Source organism: Enhydra lutris, unplaced genomic scaffold (assembly GCF_002288905.1).
Source record: "Enhydra lutris kenyoni isolate GAN:26980312 unplaced genomic scaffold, ASM228890v2 scaffoldscaffold60, whole genome shotgun sequence".
Lineage (NCBI taxonomy): Eukaryota > Metazoa > Chordata > Mammalia > Carnivora > Mustelidae > Enhydra > Enhydra lutris.
Genome location: NW_019154144.1, coordinates 10,299,532 through 10,322,190, shown reverse-complemented (window position 1 = coordinate 10,322,190; position 22,659 = coordinate 10,299,532). Strand labels below are relative to the sequence as shown.

The window sequence follows — 22,659 nt, the reverse complement described above, 5'->3', positions numbered from 1 at the left end:
AATTACACACAAAAGCAGTGAGACTTACTTTTACCAACATCAGCCAAAGGTGTGCACTGACAACAAAACATCACCTAATAGGAGTTAAGAGCAATGTTTTAAGACACAAGTCATGGAAGAGTGGGGATAGGTCAGGTGGGTTTTATGTAACAAATGTGGAAGCATACGGGCCAAATGAAAATTTTTGGGTCATAAATATATGCAGTAAACTAGAACAATCAAGTGTACCATGGGGAGCAAATTAATCAAAAAATGGCCTAATTCTTAAACTATTTGTGTAAAGGAAAGTTTAAAAGATATTTGAAAGAGTTTAAGAAACAATGAATTAATTCAAGAAAAAGGAGACGAGCAATATTGGTTCTAAAGGATAGAATTATAATAAGAGAAATAACATGTTGATAATCATATGTACGTTTGTAGTTCATTTATTTGGAATAATACAGCTTTCCTTATTAATTAATTTATCAGTTTTTGGCTTCCCTCTCCCATCAGCATATCTGAGAATACTGAACCATGAGTCTAGAATAGTATCCTCACAGAAAGTCCAAACACTGAATTTAAAACTTCCCCTATGAGGTATTTTGTCATTAGAAACCCAACAGCAACAACACAAACAAGTGATGATAGCTCTTACCATCTCCTGGGTCAACAATCTCCACCGTGATCACTGAGGGGAATTCCAGAGCAGCCAGCACCGGCTCTGACAGAACGATCTGGAAAGTCTCCGAATGCTCATGCTCCCCATCGCTCATGATCCGAACTCTCCAGGTGGCCCTGGTCTGGCCTGGGTTGAACTGCACTTGTTTCTGCGCTTTGCCCTTGAAGTCTTTGTCTTTTTCTGCAGTCCCGTCTCTTGTGCCAATACCTTCAAAAAGACATGGTATCATTTTCTTAGTTTCATTTTCAGTTGGATTATTGCAGTTTTCCTCATTGTTACCTTTTTTGTGTTACTTTGCACTGTGTGTTACTAGATTCAGGTTTGATTCCATGAAATGGACAGTGGGGTATGGGTCCCACAGGGAAAGTGTTCTCCTGTAGGTGTTGGTCAGTTCATGATTCTGTTGTATTTTTACCCCATGATGGGTTTCCTGTATATTCTTTGAACTATGTTTGTGTTAGATGGAACCTCTTACACAGCAAGACCCAGTAAATTGATATTCATGTAATGAATATTCTTACTCCTACAAATTCATTCAGTCTAAAAACTTTTCCCATTTGCTTTTTGCATGTGTTCTATTGTGCATGTCACAGGATAAAAACATAAAAAAAGTTCTCTTTTCTTATATACATAGAGATAGATAGATATGTCATATCTATCTATCTATATATCTTATATCTATATAAGCTCTATCTATCTATCTCTATATAAAATATAAACCAATAAGAAACTCACGAGTCAAGAATTCTTTGATAATCAAAGTTGTAAATGGCCAAGCATAATAAAGAATTATAATATTCTCTGCACATTTACTGGAACAAGGATGCTTAAAGAATCTAATTCAGTGATTGTCAACATGACCACATCCAGGTTTTTTCTGGTAGAACACTTCAGAATTCCATGAAACCATGTGAACAGAACTGGAGAGCTAAATATATATGGTTATTATGAGCAGTACGTTTGGCTTACTCGGATGGTTCATTCAAGGTCAACTGTAGTGAGCTGAGGAGGTTGAAGGATCTCTGAGTCTTTCACTACATTACAAGAGGATCTTCACCATTACTATACCATATACTCAAATCATAGATTACCTATAAATAGCTAATAGTCAATAAATCCAATGTCATAGAAAAATTATAAAATTGCAGTAGTACTTACACTAGTATATCCTTAAGTACTGAATCAGAACCTCTTAGTGAGTCAAGTTAACAGAATAATCTTCAAATATATTTCTTTAAATGTTGACATTTTAAGAGAAGTTGGTAGGAAAGACAGACTTAAAAAGGGAAAAATAAAATCTTAGGTAGAATTAAAAGTCTGAAAATGAAAGTCTTTGTAACATTTCTCAATTCTCTTCTTTTTAGAGAGTGGTGCTTATGCAAGATTAATGTGAATATTTATTCCTTCATTGAGCACATTACTATGAGTCTCATCTTAAAATGAAGATGAGGGGGCGCCTGGGTGGCTCAGTGGATTGGGGCCTCTGCCTTCGGCTCAGGACATGATCCCAGGGTCCTGGGATGGAGCCCTACGTTGGGCTCTCTGCTCAGCGGGGAGGCTGCTTCCCTTCCTCTCTCTCTGTCTGCCTCTCTGCCTACTTGTGATCTCTGTCTGTCAAATAAATAAATAAAAATCTTTAAAAAAAACATTTAAAATGAAGATGAAAATAAATACTTCATTAAAATATTTTTGCTTTACAGATCTCAGAAAAACAATGGAGATATAAATACTGCAATTTTTTTTAAATAGTAGGTAAAGATCTATTTAATGTCAGGAGGAAAAAGGGCACAGAACTAGGAACCCCAGCACTACATATTTTTTTCAATGTTGCAGGCTTCCTGTTGGCTCTCTGGTTCCTAGTGCTCACAGACAGGTTGTCAACACCCCCTGGGTCCACCATGAGTCACTGCCAACACAATGATGAAAGGAATCTTTCTTGCTGAAGTTCCAGCACACATGCTGCTCACTGACCCATCTATCCCCAGTGGCATGGGCCAGCAAAGAATCTATTATTTGGTCTCTGATACCTACTGCCCACTTTTCTGTTTTGTTTTGCCAACAATACATTGTTTTCCTAGAGATTCGAAAGGCAGTTAAAAACAAAAAGAAATGAGTATAATGCAAGGAATGTCCACTAGTTCTAACTAGTCATCCTTACTAAGTGATAATCAAGTTATCCAACCCAAAAAAACATACGCTGTAAAACCAAATCTCATTGTTGCTGCTAAATACACATATAATTTTTGGGGTGGAGCTTATAAATATCCCCAAGTGAATGTTGGATGTAAATTATAAACAGGCAGTATTGTTGACTCGCCAAGCAAAGAGAAATGTTGTTGTTTTTGTTTTTTTAAGATTTTATTTATTTAGGGGTGCCTGGGTGGCTCAGTTGGTTATGCGTCTGCCTTCAGGTCAGGTCATGATCCCAGGTCCACCGAGATCCAGTCTCTTACCAGGCTCCTTGCTCAGCAGGGAGTCTGCTTCTCCCTCTGCCTGCTGCTCCCCCTGCTGTGCTCTCTCTCTCCACCTCTCACTCTCATATTGACAAAAAACAAAAACCAAACCAAAACAAAAACCTTAAAAAAAAAAAAAAGATTGAGAGGAGAGAGAGAGCACACAGGAGCAGGGAGGGACAGAGGGACAAGTAGACTCCCAGCCGAGCAGGGAACCAGAGATGGGGCTTGATTTTAGGACCCTGGGATCATGATCTGAGGTGAAGGCAGATGCTTAACTGACTGAAAAACTGTGTTTTCTGTTGTCTGTGTCTTTTGTATTTTTACATTATTCCTCTCTTTTCTCAAGGCACAAGCTATTTCTTTTTTTTTCTCTTTTTTTAAGATGTTATTTTTTTAAGTAATCTCTATACTGAATATGGGGCTCAAACTCACAACCCCAAGATCAAGAGTCACATGCTGTTCTGACTGAACCATCCAGGAACCCCTTTATTTTGTGGGGAAAAAAAAAAGACTGTTGCCTCAAACTGTTGATAATGCTTCTCAAACATGAGATAAAGCTAAGAAGGACAGGTTATATTTTTAGAGGGTAAAATAAGACTTAGAGGAAATACTAAACTTGGTTTGGATCAAAAATAAAGATTTCCTTTTTATAATTAACACACAGCATCTACTCTGAGGGTAGTGCTGATCTATCCTGTTACTTACAGTGTGATCCATGGACCAGCAGCATAAGCAACATCTGAGAGCTTGTTAGAAATGCAGAATTTCAGGCCTTCCCCCGACTCCCTGAATCAGAATCAACATTTTGGCAAGATCCAGGTATATCTTATGTGCATTAAAATCTGAGGGTATGTAGACACCTACTAAATACTTCATACCTCCACAGGGTGCTTGACATAGGTGCCCATTTTAATATGGGATGAGGAAATGGCCTGTAGACTTGGGGGACACAGATTAGTCCACGTTTTAATCAAATGTGGTAGAAGAGACACTCAAGTACACACAATGCTCAAAGAATGCTCTTACCTGGAGATATAAATATTCAGCTGATAAACCATATATATTATAAATAACATGATTAGGTGGGGCAAAAAGAATTCTGGAAATCAAAAAGCTTACAATTTGGGCTTAAATTTATGCTTTTATTTTTTCAAAGAGAATTAATTATTAAACAAAATATATTACTTTGATTTACTGAGCGAAACCACAATCACATCTTTTCCTCTGGCATGAAAAAATGGCATGGAGGTTAAGCAAGGTACTTTGGGAATGAGAGAACAGATTTCATACCCTACCTCCAACACATAGCAGCAAGGGATCATAGGCAGGCCTCGAACTTCTTCCTCATAAGTTGTTGATTTGTGGAGGGTTTAAGAAGCACCATGGTGTGGTAGTTAAGAAAGTTAGCCCTGGGGCCAAATCTCGGCTCTGCCCCTTCGTAGCTTTGATCATATGACAACCTTTCTGTTTCTTTACCTGCATAATGAGGGCTATCATGACACTCCTCTTACAGGGTTGACTATGTAAGGTATGGGTAACTAGGGCTGGCACATAATAAGTACTCAATAAATGTTAGCTATTATTACCAGCTCAGAGCCCATTATGTAATACTGTGTCTGGCACTCAGTAAGCACTCCAGAAAATATTAGGTTGAGTTAGTGAGTAAAGTCAGTTGTAAGGAGTAAAAGATAAAGGCGCAGTACCTAATGTGCTTAATGTAAGTATCTCATATTTAGCAAATGCTCGATAACCGGTAGCAAAAAGATCTTTGAAATTCAAATACCTTTATAAAATGCACAGACATATTTAATTTAGTAATGGGTTATATTGGTTATAAAATGAATAATCGTCTCTGAGAAAAAATATACATACATTTCATGTAATTCATGATTTACTAACTGTGCTCCTGAAGGCAAGTGCCTTCAGATACCATGCAAACTATCTAATTCTAAAAGTTCATAAGTGAAAGTGGGGGTTTTAGGAAACAAAAACATGAAACGCATTCATTGTAGAACTTCTTGGAGGCTACCCTGCTCTTTAATCTGACTTCCATTCTCTGTCCCAGCTTGAATGCCATTGCCCTCTTCAGTGATTGATGGGTGTGGGCCACACACAAGACACACACAAGGAAGTCTGCCAACTTCCTATCTCCCCAGGTTACTAAGTAACATGTGAGGTTAACCAAGTAGAGCTGAAGAACCTTGGCAGAATGGCTGGTGCTCATCTCAACACAGAGGAAATAATAGTTGGTGGAAAAAATAACATCAGGAGAAAAAAAAAGAGCTCTCGTTTGGTGTTTTAGGATTCTGCTTCAAAAAGAAAATGAAGAGAAGAATGTTAAAAGATAGTTTCAAAAATATTTTTCCACTAGTAACTTTCCCATGACTTTCAGGGGACTCTGTGTAAGTGAGTAAACTAATATACCCACCAGGAATTCAGGCAAAATGCAAACACAGGTGACGACATCCTTAAGAACTGCTAAGGTTCTCTGTTTTTTTGTTATTATTTTCTCCATATTTTTAAGCACAAAGAACAGTGAAGGCTCATCACTCAACTGACAATAAGTAAAACAGGATCAGATTCCTGATCTGTAGAGCAAGTGTGTGGGTACGGCGAAAACATGCTTCTACAGAGAGAGCAATAAGAGTGTTCACAATGCTTTTGAAGGTTTGACACAGAGAGTGGAAATGACAGCTAAGAAGAGGTTCATGTGAATAAAGATGGAAGCAGAGATGTCCTGACTGCAGAAGGTTTGTAGGTGGACTAGACCGCCTTGAGCAACGTTACCTTAAGGGATCAGCAAAGCATAGCGCGAAAATCTCTCCTCTACAGTTAACAAAGAAAAAGAACTTTAAAAATAAGGGGTAATCCAAAGGTCATCCAAAGGTCAGAGGGAACATGGTGGGGGCGTAGGAAGAATTGTGGCATGGTTAAGTATGGTGTATGCTGTGTGTGTGTGTGTGTGTGTGTGTGTGTGTGTGTGTGTGCGTGCGTGTGTGTGTGTGTGTGAATAGGTATCTACTCTTTAAGGCTTTTGAATTTCACAGACCAGTAAAATTTCAAATAATTGTTTTGCAGACAAACACAGGATTGCCCAGTTTTTATTTTTTATTGCCAACATTTTCTTGGATTCCTACCTTAATTGACACTCTCACTCAATGAAAGCTCTTTTACCTCAAGAAAATTCTATCAGCCTAAATGTCTATAAAACATATGGTACCAAAATAATATATTGCTTGGGGTGCTATCATTTTTCATCAATATGCCAAATTTTTTTGTGCCAACGGTGTTACTGTTTAATACTACCAATATACCTACTTTTCTCTATTTGTGCCTGCATGAAATTGAAGGTGAACTTGAATTGGGGTTGTAAAAAGGCTTTCTTCTTTGCTTTTGACTCTCAGTTTTATTTAAAAGGGTAAAGCAGCAGAAAATGATTAGTATTTAACATCTCACTGTTGGTTCCGAGGAAAAGAGGAAAAGTCACAATGTACATCTTTTACGTAGTGCTTTTATGTAAACTTTTCAGTTACCTAGCAAAGCGCTCCAATGCAAGAAACAAATAGTAAATGACACCTCAATGCCTAATAGGTTACTGAATGGTTTTTCATTTACTTATTATTAAAGTGACCCTTGTATAGGTTTTACGCTGACACCTCTACAGATTTTTCCTTATGGTTAAATTACAGATCTGCCTAAGCCTCTTCTAAGGACTAGTGACATTTACAATTTTTTGACTTAGAAGCGATTACTGCCATTTTTGTAAAGTTATTTACATCAGAGAAAGATCATATGTAAGTAGAAGGTTTGGAGAGATATGTTAATTGGTTACACATTTTCTATTTTTGCAGCCTTTGTCTCCATGATTTAGCCTTGACACAAAACTCTTGGTATATTTTTTTAGCAGTTAAAGAACCTTTAAATGTCAACATCTCCCTAAACCTTAAAACTAGAGCAGTAAACTGAACATATTTTAATCATTGTAAAATTATGAGCTTTTGCTAGGAAAAGGGGAATTTTCAGACAGACGTGAGAATTAAACTTACTTATAAATGAAGTCTCTCCCAAGTAACCTCTACGTTTAAGAACGACATCTAGAAATTTGGAGTCCTCATTGATCAAGTAATATTCCTTTTCAAAGGAGATCCATGCCCAATTCAGACGAAAATGCTGCTTGGTTAATTTGTTTCCACCTGGAAAACAAAAATTTAAAGCCCCTAATCAGTGCTTTCTTGAATAAAGGACCTTACAAACTCCACAGGTGACTTTTAACGATGCAACATTAAGAATCACTAGTTACTTGGTTCGACAAGCAACTCCAGAATACATACCTGGAGATACAGCTTATCGTTCAGCAATTGTTTTACAAAAATACAACAGCTGACATAACCTTTCACAAAATCCCTTGATGTTTAGAAGGCAAAGTGGAAAATGGGGAAGGAGCACACAACCACCTACCAAAAGCAATTTCATTTAAACATACAATCAAGTATCCGAGGTGCAGGATGACCCACTATCCACACGGTGCCGCCGGAGAGCAAGCTTTCTATGAAGAAGGCTACAAGGTTCATTTGTGATGTTAAAAACACACACACTACTTCACAAATACCTTTTTCTGGTTCACCGAGCAATTGGGTGGAAGGCTTTAATTATAACCACTTAAGAAAAAACAAATATCCCTTCTTCACCTCCCTTCCCCACTATACTCCACCCCATTCCTTAGAGCAAACAGACAGCTCTTTTCATTGATTCCATTCTACGCTCAAGGCTCTCTCCTCCCACCCCCACGCCCCCACCAAAATGGAGCTGGCTACCTATCAGGAGGAGGGGAGCTGTGTGTGATCTCTCTAATGTGAAAGCTGGGAGGCTAGGAAAATGAAAAGAGAAATGGTTATCAGCTGATCACTCTGCAGTATCCCTCCATATCCTTTGATCTACACCAATTATTTCGGAGTAAAGTGAGGTTTATAAACAAAGGCATTGGTAATTTCTTTTAAGTCTTTCTGGAAAGGGGTGGAAAAAAGCCCAAATAACAAACACAGCTAGAGGCACTATTTTAATTCTAGTTTCTTCTCTTCTGAGTTCACATAGAGCTACCCTAGAGGAAAAGAAATGAGACAGGGAAACACAGGAACTTTAATGGACTGGAGAAAAAAAAAAAAATCTGCGCAAGGGGAAATACAGTGAGCGAATAAGCACATGAAAGAAGGTTCATCTTGCTAGCAATTCTTAAAACCAAAAGTCACAGCGACTTTGAGTTATCAACTGACAAGTACCAAGGATGAATGACAACACCCAGTGCAGCAGGAATTGCTAGGGAGATTGGTTTTCTTGTTTATTGTTGTTCGAATTGTAAATTAGCAGAAGCCTTTTAGGCAGCTACAGGGTAACAGAGACAAAAAGATGTTGGTACCATTAGATCCTCTAAGTCTTCTATGGAAGGAGTAATTACAAAATTGATTTGTAAGGAATTCTTTGTTGCAGTATTTTCTGTCATTGGCTCCCAAGCCCCCAAAAGTTTTTGAGTTTGAGTTTTGTGGTACATCAAATCAATAAAATTACTCAGTCAGCAAACAATAAATGTTGTTGAAATTTTTGTTGGAATCCTTAAGGCACTCCAAGACACGGAAACGAACGGTACTGATGCCGTGAATGGAGTAGTTTGTAAAATGCGGCATCCCTTGGTGCCTTAAATTGATAGGATAATGGACCGCCCCATTTTTCAGTTCATTTTTTATTTTTTTATTTTTTATTTATTTTTTTTAAAGATTTATTTATTTATTTGACAGAGATCACAAGTAGACAGAGAGGCAGGCAGAGAGAGAGAGAGAGAGGGAAGCAGGCTCCCCGCTGAGCAGAGAGCCCGATGCGGGACTCGATCCTACGACCCTGAGACCCTGAGATCATGACCTGAGCCGAAGGCAGCGGCTTAACCCACTGAGCCACCCAGGTGCCCCCAGTTCATTTTTTAGATAGAAAATATAAAAGGACTGGAGAGCAGGAAGGTCACGCCCCATTATGCCTTAGGACCTTATTATGAGGAGAGCCCATAGCGGGGAGTCACCTCAGCTCTTAAGTCCAAGTCCTATTTCATTTCCCAAATGCTGTCCGAGCAAGTTTGCTCCTTAGAGCTCTGTTTTCTCCTCTGGAGCGTCAAAAGAGGTAATATTAATTAATGCCGGCATCGGGAGCGAGAATCAGACACGACAACACACGTCAGCACGCAGTGCAGTGCGGCACGGAGACAGCAGCTTCCGGCAAACGTCAGCGCGCTCGCCCCTGCCTCACTGCGCATGCGCAGATCCAGCCCACGTGCCCAGACTCCCGCGGAGCTGCCTGAAGATCGCTTGCACTTGGCTCGCCTTTGCCTGGTTTCCGTGCAGCAGCTGCGCGCATCAAGGCAGGACATCCTTTGTGATTTCGTTTCATCTTGACCTACCCTGTCTCATCCCCGTTGCTCTTGACTTTGCTCACTTCCCGATCCAGCCAAGAGCCCGCTGCCCCGTGGATGTGCCAGCTTCACCCACTCCTCCTGTCACCTCTGTCCTCTGGCCTAAAATGACCGCGCGTCATTCTTTTGCTCACATCTCCCACTCCTCATGGGCTCCCTCTACCACCTCCCTCATGAAGCCTCCTGCGCGGACTCCAGCCCTCTCATCTGGGTAATTCTGCAGCTGCTCACTTACTCATTTGCAGTTTTGCGCATTAGTGGATAGCCTCTCCTACTTGCTTAATTGTACAGATTTACTAGTTGTACCAAATTGTGCTAAGTTTTGTTCGAGATTGAGCGTGGCCTTTCATTCTTTTACTACTGATGACACTTGGTTTTACTGCCTCTAAAAATATTTTTTGAATTACTGTGTTTACGTCGTACTCCTTGGCACATTTCCTACAGAAAGTAATAGATAAGAAAGACCAGAATAACATTTAATCAATGGAATGAACACAGAAGACGTTTCTAATTTCTCAACTAATTATTACATGAAAACATTTTTTTTTTTAAAGATTCCATTTATTTATTTGACAGAGAGAGATCACAAGTAGGCAGAGACGCAGGCAGAGAGAGAGGAGGAGGAAGCAGGCTCCCTGCGGAGCAGAGAGCCCAATGCGGGGCTGGATCCCAGGACCCTGGGATCATGACCTGAGCCGAAGGCAGAGGCTTTAACCCACTGAGCCACCCAGGTGCCCCATGAAAACATTTTTTATGCCACACTTTTCTCTCATTTAGGCTGTGGCTCCATCAAGTCCCAGATGTTTCTCCAGACTTCTTGTCATGCTAGGCCAAGCCATTCGTTGTCCATCCTAACACCTACAGCCTCAAAGCCCGTCCCTGCTATAGGGGAACATGCAGTCCCACCCAACTTCTCAGCGTTTTCTGAATACAGTCCAGTCTCTTGCACGTGCTGTCATGCACCCAGAATACCTTTCGCTTTTCCCGGACAAGTTTAGCATGCTGTGTGTATTTCTCTTACCTCTCCACTTAGAGTAACTGTATTTTTTTTTTAAATTTTATTTATTTATTTGAAAGAGAAAAAAGTGAGAAAGAGAGGGAGCGCATTAGCAGGGAGGAGGGGCTGGGCAGGGATCCTGACAGAGGCTCCATCTCAGGACCCTGGAATCATGACCTGAGCCAAAGGCAAATGCTTAAACATATGAGCCACCCAGGCGCCCCAGTAATTTTAATTCTTTATCCACATGTCTATGTGTGCCTCTTCTGACTGCCTGAGCGGCTCAGGACTAGCACTGGTCAAGTCATCCTAGTCTCCAAGTTCAAAGTAATGTCTGCAACACAAGGAGGACTGAAGAAACCTACATAGTAAGTATGATTTTTAGGAGTCGAGTGGCTACTTTGTGACTCCTGCTTGTTTCATTCTTTTTTTTTTCCGTAACAGTTTTCAGCTTACACAAAGCACATATTTCAGTTTTGACTTGAGTCTGTTAATGCCTCACCCCTTCAGTAACTCTTGTGTTCAACAAATGAATGTTGGTTGATAGTTCTGAATACCTAATTGCTATCGCTTTTCCTTACATCCAAGAAGAGATCACTAAGCACACAGTTTCTCTCTTTTTCTAAATTTTGACACTTTTTAGCTCATTATAGGATTTGATTCTAATCCTTTCCTTGAATATTCCAGAAAATATCACACTTCCAAATATTACATGTTTTAGGAATCTGGAGTCAATGAGGCCTTCCCTTGACATTCTATAGGAAACAGCCCCAGGGCAAACTGTAACACGTTCTAGGCCCTTTATTCGGATTCATTTTTCTCCAGTGCTTTCCATAACCGCATACCCTATATAGGTTTACTTTTTTGTCTGTTCACTTTGTCTCCCCCTTTTGTGACTCATGATCCAGGAAGGCAGGGAATGCATTTTGCTTAACTGTTACAAAAATGCTTCCTGAATGAATTAGACACTCTACCTTCCCTGTTGAAAGAAATTCAGTAGTGCTTCATTTCTTGGACAATATAAATGTCCTACATAAATGTAACATAACTCTCAGTACTGGGTCTTTTTCTTGGAAAAAAAAAAAAAGGTAATTGTTTTTAATAATACCCTTTCTAAAACGTCCTGCCATACTTCTACTCTTAAGCACTATGTGAAGGCTTTAAATGATTACCTATGAATGTAAATCACCGGGATTTGTGTTTATCTAAATGACACCTGCAGGGGTTATTGATGACTCCAGGCCTGTTTAACCCTTCCCTTCCATTGCAAAGTAGCTTGGATGGTCTTGGGAATAACTTACTTCATCTCTACTTAGAAATGTGTAAAACGTTTTTGGGTTGGTGCTTATGTTCTAGAATGATGAAGGTGCCAGGTTACTGGTTAATCGAGGGTCTCGAGTGACACACAGCTGAACAAGTTTGCCAGGATTTCATATGTCTGCTGCTTTGAGATTTTCCTTGAAATGAAATTCAGACACAGTACCAAGAAACTTTGCTTTGTGAGGCAGTGACATGCTCTAGGGTAATTGTTTGAGATGCTTAGCATTCACTCTAACCGTGGGCTTTTTTTTTTTTTTTAAAGATTTTATTTATTTATTTGACAGACAGAGATCACAAGTAAGCAGAGAGGCAGGCAGAGAGAGAGGAGGAAGCAGGCTCCCTGCAGAGCAGAGAGCCTGATGTGGGGCTTGATCCCAGGACCCTGGGATCATGACCTGAGTTGAAGGCAGAGGCTTTAACCCACTGAGCCACCCAGGCGCCCCTAACCGTGGGCTTTTTTAAGTGCATATTTTGCTAGAGAATATGAAGTTAAGTATATAAAGCTTAATGCTGAATAAATTAAATGCTACGTCACCTCTGATTTAATATACATATGAATCCCACTGAGTTTTAGAATTTGTAAAATCTAAGGTACTATTTCTCATGCAGGAATGGTACAGGGATCTGAGGGACTAAGCTGCAGTTTATTGCAATTCTTGTTATTAAAACTGACCTTGCACTCTGTATTTTATTTAAAGAATGAAAAGACACATTATTTATTCATCACATGCCACGTAAACTCCTCTAGAACCTCAGTGTGTGGAAATAATAAATGTTAATACTCTGAATACCAATACCATTTACTGAATGTGAAATTGCAGGTAAATTTTTTTTTTTTAGGATTTTATTTATTTCTCTGACAGAGACAGACACACGGAGAGAGGGAACACAAGCAGGGGAGAAGCAGAGGGAGAGGGAGAAGCAGGCCTCCCACCGCACAGGGAGCCGGGTGTGGGTGGGTCTCTATCCCAGGACTCTGTGATCATGACCTGAGCCAATGGCAGACCCTTAAGGATGGAGCCACCCAGGCGCCCCGAAATTGTAGGTGAAATTAACTTAAGAAACTGACAAATTTTTACTTCCATTTTATTTATTATTTTATTATTTTATTTTATTTTTATTTCTTACTTTTTAATTATTTTATTACTTATTTTAGTTTCTAAAACAGAATGTCATCTGTAATGCACAAGGAGTGAGTCTCAATGACTCACTGGAAACAAGCTAAAGTCCCTAACTGCATCATAAATCCATAGAACAGGTGCCTGACAGCTGATAACTACACTCCCATAGGCTTTGTCCCCAAACCCTGACACTAAAGCCATTAAAGGTTTGATGAAAAGACCCCTTTTGAACTTTTCCAGCTGGTCTTTAGGATTCTTCACTTTCTTTTTCAATGGGAACACAAGAGTGTTTTTTTTTTTTTTTTTTTTGGAATAACAAAGAATCACAACCTTCATTTAATCAGCCCTCCCTAGGAACAGAGCTGCAGGGTTTCTCTAAAGACAATGTATACATCTTCAGTACAAAACCAATGTCAGGACTCTGACTTGTCTCGATCAGGGTGATTTCTGGGTGCCCATTTAGCCTTGACAACTTTTTGTCCAAAATGTTTTCATAAATATTTTTCTTGGAGAAAAGTTAGTTGCTGATAGAACATAATTCTATTTTAGATATTTCTAGCTTGCTAACATTCCATTTGCCCAGAATAAAGTTCAGACTGAAAGCTGAACTCGCAATCGACTCTGTATACAGCCATTTTAAAAAGCTGGATATTGTCCTTTAAATAAGCAACAGCAAGATATTTATATTAGAAAATATTAAAGCAGCGATATTACCTAATTTACTGGAAAAATTAGATAATTTGAGTTTTAAGCAGTCTTGTTCTCTTAGAAGGCAAGGACTGTGGTTAACAACCACACAGCTTCCATCAACATCTATGTTATTAATTATAGTGAAAAAAACAAAAAATAAAGCTAAAATAAGGGATTTATTTCATTGTCATTTCTGCGCTAGAATTTTTTTTTTTTTTTAAGATTTGTTTATTTTAGAGAGAGAGAGCATGTGAGCAGGGGCAGAGGGAGAAAGAATCCCAAGGAGGCTCCTTGCTGAATGTGGAGCCCCACACAGGGCTCGATCTCATGACCCTGAGATTACAACCTGAACCGAGACCAAGAGTCGGATGCTTCCGTTGTCTGTGCCACCCAGGCACTCCTAGGATGATCTTTTAAACTTTGCTTTGCCTTAAATCTTCCATTAAAGAAACTCTCAGAGCTCCTCGAGCGCTATCCTCTGGTCCTTCACCAGGTGGATTTCATAGTTTACAGAAAACCCTGGATGCAAAGCTGAAGTCAACCTGTTTTTGAAACAACCCTTCCCGGGGCACCTGGGTGGCTCAGTGGGTTGAGCCTCTGCCTTCCGCTCAGGTCATGATCTCAGGGTCCTGGGATCCAGTCCCCAGTCGGGCTCTCTGCTCAGCAGGGAGCCTGCTTCCCCCTCTCTCTCTGCCTGCTTCTCTGCCTACCTGTGATCTCTCTCTGTCAAATAAATAAATAAAATCTTTAAAAAAAAAAAAAAGAAGAAGAAGAAAGAAACATTCTTCCCCTTGCCTTGGAGAGTTGACATTCAATGATGGGAGATGGGAGAAATACACAGATAAGCCTATAAGCTAAAGATTGACAAATGCTGTGGGAGAGGCACTGATAATGAGCTGTGGGAGTTCATAGAATGAGGGTTTGCTTTAACCTGAGGGCATCAAAGACAAATGCATAAAAGAGATAGTGTTTAAATGGAGCCTTAAGTACAGGTTGTATTTGGGCAATCACAGAGATGCGTGGGACAGTGTTCCTGGAAGATTAAGTATAAGAACAGAGATAAGAAACCCAGTAAGAAGGAAACTTCAGTGAATTGTTTGGGAGAAGTTCAAGACATTTACTATACATTCATTTCCTTCTCTTTTTTCTATGGGAAATGATTGGATAGTAAAGACAAAGAGGAAGTGATCAAGATGTTTTAAAATCTTCCTCAAGGGTTGGGGGTGGGGGTGTGTGTTCCTCCTGCTGTGACCCTGCCCCCCAGAGATGAAGAATCTTGACCTAAAGACTCTTCTGCCTTTGTAGGACTGACAGAGCTCCTCAAGAACTCAGAAGACCCAGAAACGTTGTCAATAGAGTTTATACTTTTGTAGGCTACTTAATAATTGTTTTTGTTCAGTAGTGACTTTTGATAACGGATATATCATTTTCTTCCTTCCATCTGTACACCCACCCCCCGCATGCCCTCACATTCCCACTGCTTTATTCATTCTGAAAAAGCCTCAGCACAGAACAAGGTGTCAGATTCACAGATGCAGAGACGAGATAGAGAAACACTTGGAAAGAGAAGTAGTGTGCCAAAGACCCAGAGGTGGAGAGAAATATATGCGGCACACACTGACCACATGTGGTGTAGGCTTTTAGGCTATTCTCAGGAAAGGCTCCTAGAAGCACATTGTTCATAACTAAAAGCATAAATGGAGCTGTGAGGTCTTGGTCATTGTCACATGACCTGTGGGGAATGGCGTTGGAGCATGGATTAGTTCACACTTTTCCACAGGATCTAAATAAGAAGTTGCCAGATAAGGTGGAGGCAGAGATGGGGCTGGCAAATAGACCAGTGTTCACATTAGAACCTAAGATCACAATTCACTCTCTTACATGGAGTTTGCCTCCTTAGGGACATGATTTATAGACCCATCATGGGTTAGATGATGGTATTTGCACATGATATTCGAAAGAGTTGCATTCCTATTCATCGACTATACCAGACGTTGATAGACAGCGGATGCCTGTTATTCCTGGATTCTGTATTTGCAGTTTTGTCTACTCACTAAAATTTATGTATTTATGTACCCCAAAATTGGTACTCGAAGGGGTTTTGTGCTCATCTGGGGACACTTGCAGAGCAGCCTGGAAGAATCTGCCTTGCCTGATGCTCTCTCTGCCTTCTTGTTTCATACAGAACACTAGGTCCTTTTCACAGTCCACTTAGTGCCAAACTTTCTGCATCTTTGTGCTTTATATTGATGATCTCACAGATTAAAATAATGCATGATCATAGTGCCAAAGTGCTATTTAGTTTTCCTAAGCATAAGGAAGCTGTGACGTGTCGTAGGAGAAAATACATGTGGAACAAACTTCTAGAGCTTGGGTGCTCAAGTTTAATGTCAATGGATCTATAACATATAAAACAAGGTTATGTATTGACTGGATAACAAAAGGTTGTGACCAGAAGCTTGCAGGGAGCCTTCCTCTGTGTTTCCCCCAGGAGCAATCATTCAATATTTGCTGTGATTATATAGAACATGAGTACTGCAAATAACAAGAATCAGTGTCCTTAACTCAAAACATGCTACAATAAGTTAACCCTTTGGGGCAAGACAAAACAGAGCACAAGGAGTGAAATAGTGTTCTGAGTGCACACACATTCCGTCTCCCTTTAGTCGACCCTTTCCCTGGCACAAGAGCAGGAGTGTGAACTGAAAGGAACCTTCGCTGCCTTGTCAGATGGGCAGCGGTGGCTTCCCTCCCTGGAACGGATAGCATTAGTCTGTAGACACAGTGTGGCTCAGACGTAAAGGGTGCAATGGCTCCCGCGTGGCTACCTGCCATATTCTCAGAATATACAGAGAGAATTTATAGGATGATTTTTGTAAGTAGGCTCCTTGCCCAACGTGGGGCTCTAACTCACAACCTCGAGATCATAGGGCACATGCTCTCCCGACTGAGCCAGCCAGGTGCCCTGATCCTTTTTAACCTATAGGAGAACAGTACACACCAGATGAGTTCTGATTGCAGAATACCTCCTAATCCTGCTAGAGCGTCTTAGAATAATTTGTTCTGGGATCTCGTTTAAGCACAGCCCCCTCTGGGATTCATGCCTATCTATGTTTGTTTGCGGAACTGGAGTGACAGACCCGGTGGAAGCTGACTTTCTTGGGCTATAAGGAACTTCTGGAGAAAGAGCTCATTATAATGACGTGGAGGCATCAGGCACAATAATGTAGACTCTGTACAAAGTCTTAAACATCAGAGCAAAATAGAGACTCGGAGTGCAGGGTAAGGGTGTTACTCATCTCTTTTTTTTTTTTTTAAAGATTTTATTTATTCATTTGACAGAGATCACAAGTAGGCAGAGAGGCAGGCAGAGAGAGAGAGAGAGGGAAGCAGGATCTCCGCTGAGCAGAGAGCCCGATGCGGGACTCGATCCCAGGACCCCGAGATCACGACCTGAGCCGAAGGCAGCGGCTTAACCCACTGAGCCACCCAGGCGCCCTGTTACTCATCTCTTATTCATGCCCAGGCACCTGAATGAACGTTTGATTCCCAAGGAAAGATACAACTGTAAGTGGAAATATAAAGAGATACTAAATTAGTCTCTTTCATATCAGGTTCCAAGAAGCACTCTTTTGGACATCCTTTTCATTCGCTACACAATAACGGAGAAGTTCACCACTGCTGCCCATTCCTGGTGGCTCCTGGGACCATAGGCAGGTCCCTGCTTCGGAGCAGTTGAACACAGCGACTGGGATTCCAGGTGGAGCTATGGTGACATTGTAGGGTTGTGCTTCTTGTGGGGATTACCCACCCTTGAGCAGAAACATGGGCCTGACCAACCAGAATTGGCACAACACGGGCATGGACCAATCATAAGATACCCAGGCCAAAAACAACTAAAACTCACTCCAGTACAGGTGTAAATGGGCTGAATGTCAGCTTTGCACCGTGGACCTTGAAAATTCTTGGAGAGGAGGCGTGGACACAATGAGCCCATGGTCAGGGTCATTTTGGGAATAATATGCACACTATCTCTATGCATGTCACAATAATAACCCTGCCAATTAGGTATTCCCACATCCCATGAAGAAGGAAAATACTATCAGGCTAAATATTCACTTTAACTTCTCAAGGAAGTGATACACCTAAGATGCACACGCAGCTTGCTAGTATTCCTTTTATACTTCCTGAGTAACCAGATTACTTCGTTTAGGTCTGTATTCTATTTACAGATGACTCTAGCTCAATTTTGATTTGCTCTAATTGAATTTGTAAATGAGTGCTCCAGAAGAGAAGCAAACCTGAGGATCTGAGTGTTTCCCCTCTACCAGCGCAAACCTTCTCATGCTAATGCGTAGTGAGGCCCGTGAATGGTAAGAATCCAGTGGGAAAACAAAGAGTATAAAGGACAGCTTCCAAACATTTGAGACTGCATCATAGAAAAAATTAACACAGGCTACGAGTAAGACCCCCTTGTTTTATGAATGAATATGGGGCCACCGCCAAAAGCCGGGGAAGCTGGAGGGAAAACCCTTCCACGCTGAATGAAATGCTCCATCAGGCCACAGCTGGGTCAGAGTGGCAAGCCTCAACCTGCAAATCCTCCCTGTTTCCTACAGCATGCTCCCTTCCCCCAACTTCACCCCCCCCCCCCCCCACTACAAGGAACCCAAGGTACTTATTTTTCATCCCCTGTAACAAAAAGAAAAGAAAAAGAAGAGAACCATGAGTTTACATCTCCGGTTAACCTCAGGCTTAAAAAATTTTTTCCTTAATCTAAATTTGATTTAACTGTGCAGTACTTTGCTTTCTTAATTAGAAGTTTAAACCCAGTGGAATGAATGCCTTCACTGTTGGTATGCATGGGCCGGATGAGGAATTGAGGTGTACCTCCGCAGAAGACAAAGGACAAAGAAAACTCATAATTGCAAGGTGAGCTCTCATTAACAGCATGCACAGTACTCGATGATCACGTGCAATCGAAATTAAAAGCTAACTTAGTCATCCCAATGCTGTGCTCTGAGTGGCCAAGGAAACATTGTTCTGAAAATGAAAGTGTGATGCCGTGCTTTAAACAAGAACACAAACTAATTCAAGAAATGATCATGCAGGTGAACAAGGCAAATATAAACTTCAAGCATTTGGGGAGCAAGAATGAAGCCTGGATTGCATATTTGCATATTCAGTCCCTATCAAATTTTATCAAGGTCCAGAAAGCTGTGAATAAGTTTATGAAGTAGCCATTGGCAGAAGAGGAGTAAACTAGGGGTTTTCAGGTCTAGTCTAGTGGACTTTGTATTTAACAAACTGTGATTTCAAATATTGTTGTTCTTCAACTTAAGATCATAAAACTTGTGTGCTTAAAGCAGTATGAAATTATCTGTATCTGTCTGTCTGTCTATCTATCTACTTTAAGATTTTAGATGGGACTTAATTATTTCTCTTTAAAGAAGCCCAGAGGGGTTCCTGGGTGGCTCAGTGGGTTAAAGTCTCTGCTTTCGGCTGAGGTCATGATCTCAGGGTCCTGGGATCCAGCCCTGCATTGGTCTTTCTGCTCAGCAGGGAGCCTGCTTCCTCCTCTATCTCTGCCTGTCTATCTGCCTACTTGTGATCTCTGTCAAATAAATAAATAAAATCTTTAAAAAAAAAAAAAGAAGAAGCCCAGAAATAATTTTCATCTTGTTTTTTCCCATTAACAAATAGAATTTTAAATTTTTAAAAATATTTATTCATTTTTTTTAGAGAGAGAAAGCAAGAGAGGTGGGGGAGGGGCAGGGGTCAAAATCCTCAAGCTGAGTCCAACGTGGGGCTTGATCTCGATCTCACTACCCTGAGGCCCCAACCTGAGCTGAAATCAACAGTCAGTCACTTAACCAACTGAGCCAGCCAGGGACCCCAACAAATAGAATTAAAAAAAAAAAAAAAATCCCCAAACCCTATACTTTCATAGAAACAATAACTGCTTTATCAAAAGCTGACTTGAGTTTTGTCAAGAATATCCACACCCTCTCCTGCCTCTGGGGAAAAGAAAAAAAAAAATACAAAACAAAACACCTGGTGCAGCAAGACTTCTTGTACACACTGCCTGAAGCAACAAATTATATAAATTTATTAGATCTCTGGCAACACATTCTTAAAATAAATTTAATAGCCTGAGGGTCTCTGTTCAAACCAGAGCCTAATTCCTTTTGTGGCGCCAGACATCTCCCCCCACCCCAAGGAAACTCTTGGGAGGAAATGTAAGCAGTACTCCAATCACCTCTTGAAGTAACCGGTTTAGCACCATTTAGTTAATTCCCTGTGAAGTGAGGTTGTTTTCTAATTCCTATTTGTATTACCGCCATGCACAGTACCATAACACACAGCCATTGCAATTAACCAGGATTACAGCTGGAGCTAGATTTTGGGTTATCTTTCGCAAAATGTGTTGTATCCACATTGAGACAAAAATAGAAAAGAGAATAAAACCCCAGAAGTGCCTTAATCTGCTAAAAAAAAAAAAAAAAAAAAAAAAAAAGGGAAGAAATCTTCTTTGACTTAAACTGTTTCTATTATTGCCAAAATTTACTTAAATCTGATGGCCGGGAAGGAGGGATTAAGATGGAAAGACAGTGTAAGAGCCATTCTAGGAACTGAAATATGGTGAATGAATGTTCACTTAGAATCCTAGGATGTTAGCTCTTCACTGAGAAGAACTCGAAGACGCTTTAGAATTAGCCTCTTGTTACTGTTTTTTGTTGTTGTTGTTGTTACTGTTTTTAAGTCTTGAGTTCAGATGCATGTTCATAGGTCTATTTGAGCTCAGCAGTCAAGATTTAGAAGTTTTAGATTTCTAGACATAAAATTTGAGGAAAAATGTGGAATCACCTCTGGTTCCCTGGCCATTGCCCCTGTGACAGACTATACAAGCCTTGCCTTTGAGGTTTGCCAAGGAAGGAAGGAGAGAGGGAAGGAGGCAATCCTGAAGGGGAGACAGTGGGGGGTGCAGAATGAAGTAGAATACCATCCATGTCATATGTTTGTTTTGTCACACTTTCTTTTCATTTATTTCAGATTAATTTAACAAAGCTAGCTTTTGTACTTAACTTGCCTATTATTTAATTAATCAAACCCTTTGGTGACTGCCTTGATCCCTTTAAAATTATTCCAGGGCCACAAATACAGGCCTTTTGGGTGATTTTACTGTCTCTGATTAATTTAAAAGCCCTTCTTTTGCATATTTAGCTGCTAGAAGAAAAAAAAAAGACACAATAAGTATAAAGACGAGTCGGTATAGTCTTAGAGCAGCACACTTTGTAGGAAAAAGATTTAGCCAACATACAGCCATACAACAGTGGTGTTGTTTTTTGGGTTTTTTGGAACAGAGCTCACAGCACATGTTGTGACATTCAAGGATGGCTCACATACAGTCCCCTCTGTAAGACCTAGACTTTAGTAAGGAGGCAGACCAAATACCTTACATAAGCTGTAATACAAAATGTAAGGTAAACCCGCAAGCGGGCAGTACCTGGGGCTCAGAGGAGGGAAGGGAGGGCGTTCAGTTGGGGAGACCACTAAAGTCATGGCACAAGGGGTACAGTAGAGGGACATCGGAGGACAGTGCCCCTAAAAGGGAAAAGGAATGACAAGAAAACAGGTACAGGAGAAGGACAGCATGCGCAGCAAAGTCCAGCTTTGTGGGGTCTGCAGAAGCAAAGCAGCGAAGGAGGAAATAAACAGCAAAGTGAGGGACTGATAAAGGACACAGAGTAGAGAAAGACGTAATCTGAATTCTGCCTAAGAAATATGAACTTGGGAGAATTAGTCAAGGATTCGTATGAACAAAGACAGACTAGGAATCCAAGATACCATTCAAAATACCCCAAAATACCTCCCCATGAAATGGATTTTCTGCCAGTGGAAGAGAAAATCTGCATTATGATGCAAATGAGTCTATAAATATTGCTGTAAGGAAAATACAAATTTTGTCCACAATAAAAGAGTAATCCTTAGAATATTAAAATTTACCCATGAACAAATCAAATGGATAACCAAAGACGTCTACCTTAAGCAGCCAATATCAGGAATACTTGAACTAGAAGACTGGACATAAACTTTTGCCAAACTGCCACATCAAAGAACTCTTTCTTACTAAAATTCTTTTGGAAACTAACTTCATATGACTGGAAGTCAAGAAAGAAGAAGGACCCTATCCTCCACGGAATTTTAGCAAAGTTCTACAGTCTACATTTTCTAATAAGTATGTTTTAGAAAGACACAGTGTCTTTTTAAAACTTAGAAAAACTTTATGTTGTGTTTAAAAAAATAACTTACAACTTGGGTACTCTTGCTTTCAAACTAAAAGTAACTTCCTGGTTAGAAAAATTTTGTGTGTTTAGTTTACCACTCCGGTCTGTTTAAAGAAAATTACTCATACTGAAAGAAAAATATATTGTTATAAATCAGAAGCCATTGTTAGTAGCAATGATAAGGTTTGCAGTGATACTTCAATAGCCATCTGGGTTAAAAACTTTGAAATAAACCTTGTCAACAAGCTTTACGATGCAACTTTCATAGCAAACCAGGATGAGAAACTAAAACCTTTATTTAAAGGTCTTGCAATTTAGGCATTCTATTTACTCAGGGCTTGGAAACTCAGGCCTTCTTTAAATATGCACAAAATCTGAAATTGTAAAAAAAAATTTTTTTTTTCTAGCTCTGAAGAAAATGGTATAAAGGAAAGTACTTTAAGAGTTCATTTATTTTGAGCAGTAGAAAGAAACAATGACTAGATTTCTTGGAGGAGTTTTGGACCTAAGTGTTTATTTGGTAAAAATCCAAATGCATACCACAGGTAAAAGTTTCTCTCTCTCTCTCTCTGTGAATCTCAACTTAAAAAAAAAAAAAAATGAGGATCAGTGTGACAAATTCTTTTAGGTCAAGATAAACCATACAAGTCATAATATAGTCCAAACAATTAGTTCTCA

The 22,659-nt window shown here is 40.1% G+C and overlaps 1 protein-coding gene across 1 annotated transcript in view; it reads right to left on the bottom strand.

Moving 5' to 3' along the window:
- LOC111158555 (FRAS1 related extracellular matrix protein 2) overlaps positions 1-22,659 on the bottom strand; it is a 149,260-nt gene that overhangs the window by 72,383 nt on the left and 54,218 nt on the right. The window contains exons 3-4 of the mRNA XM_022520655.1: positions 7,161-7,307; positions 635-865 (exon numbers count right to left, since the gene is read on the bottom strand). Of these exons, the coding sequence (XP_022376363.1) occupies positions 635-865; positions 7,161-7,307 (378 nt within the window). The remainder of the gene's footprint in view (positions 1-634; positions 866-7,160; positions 7,308-22,659) is intronic.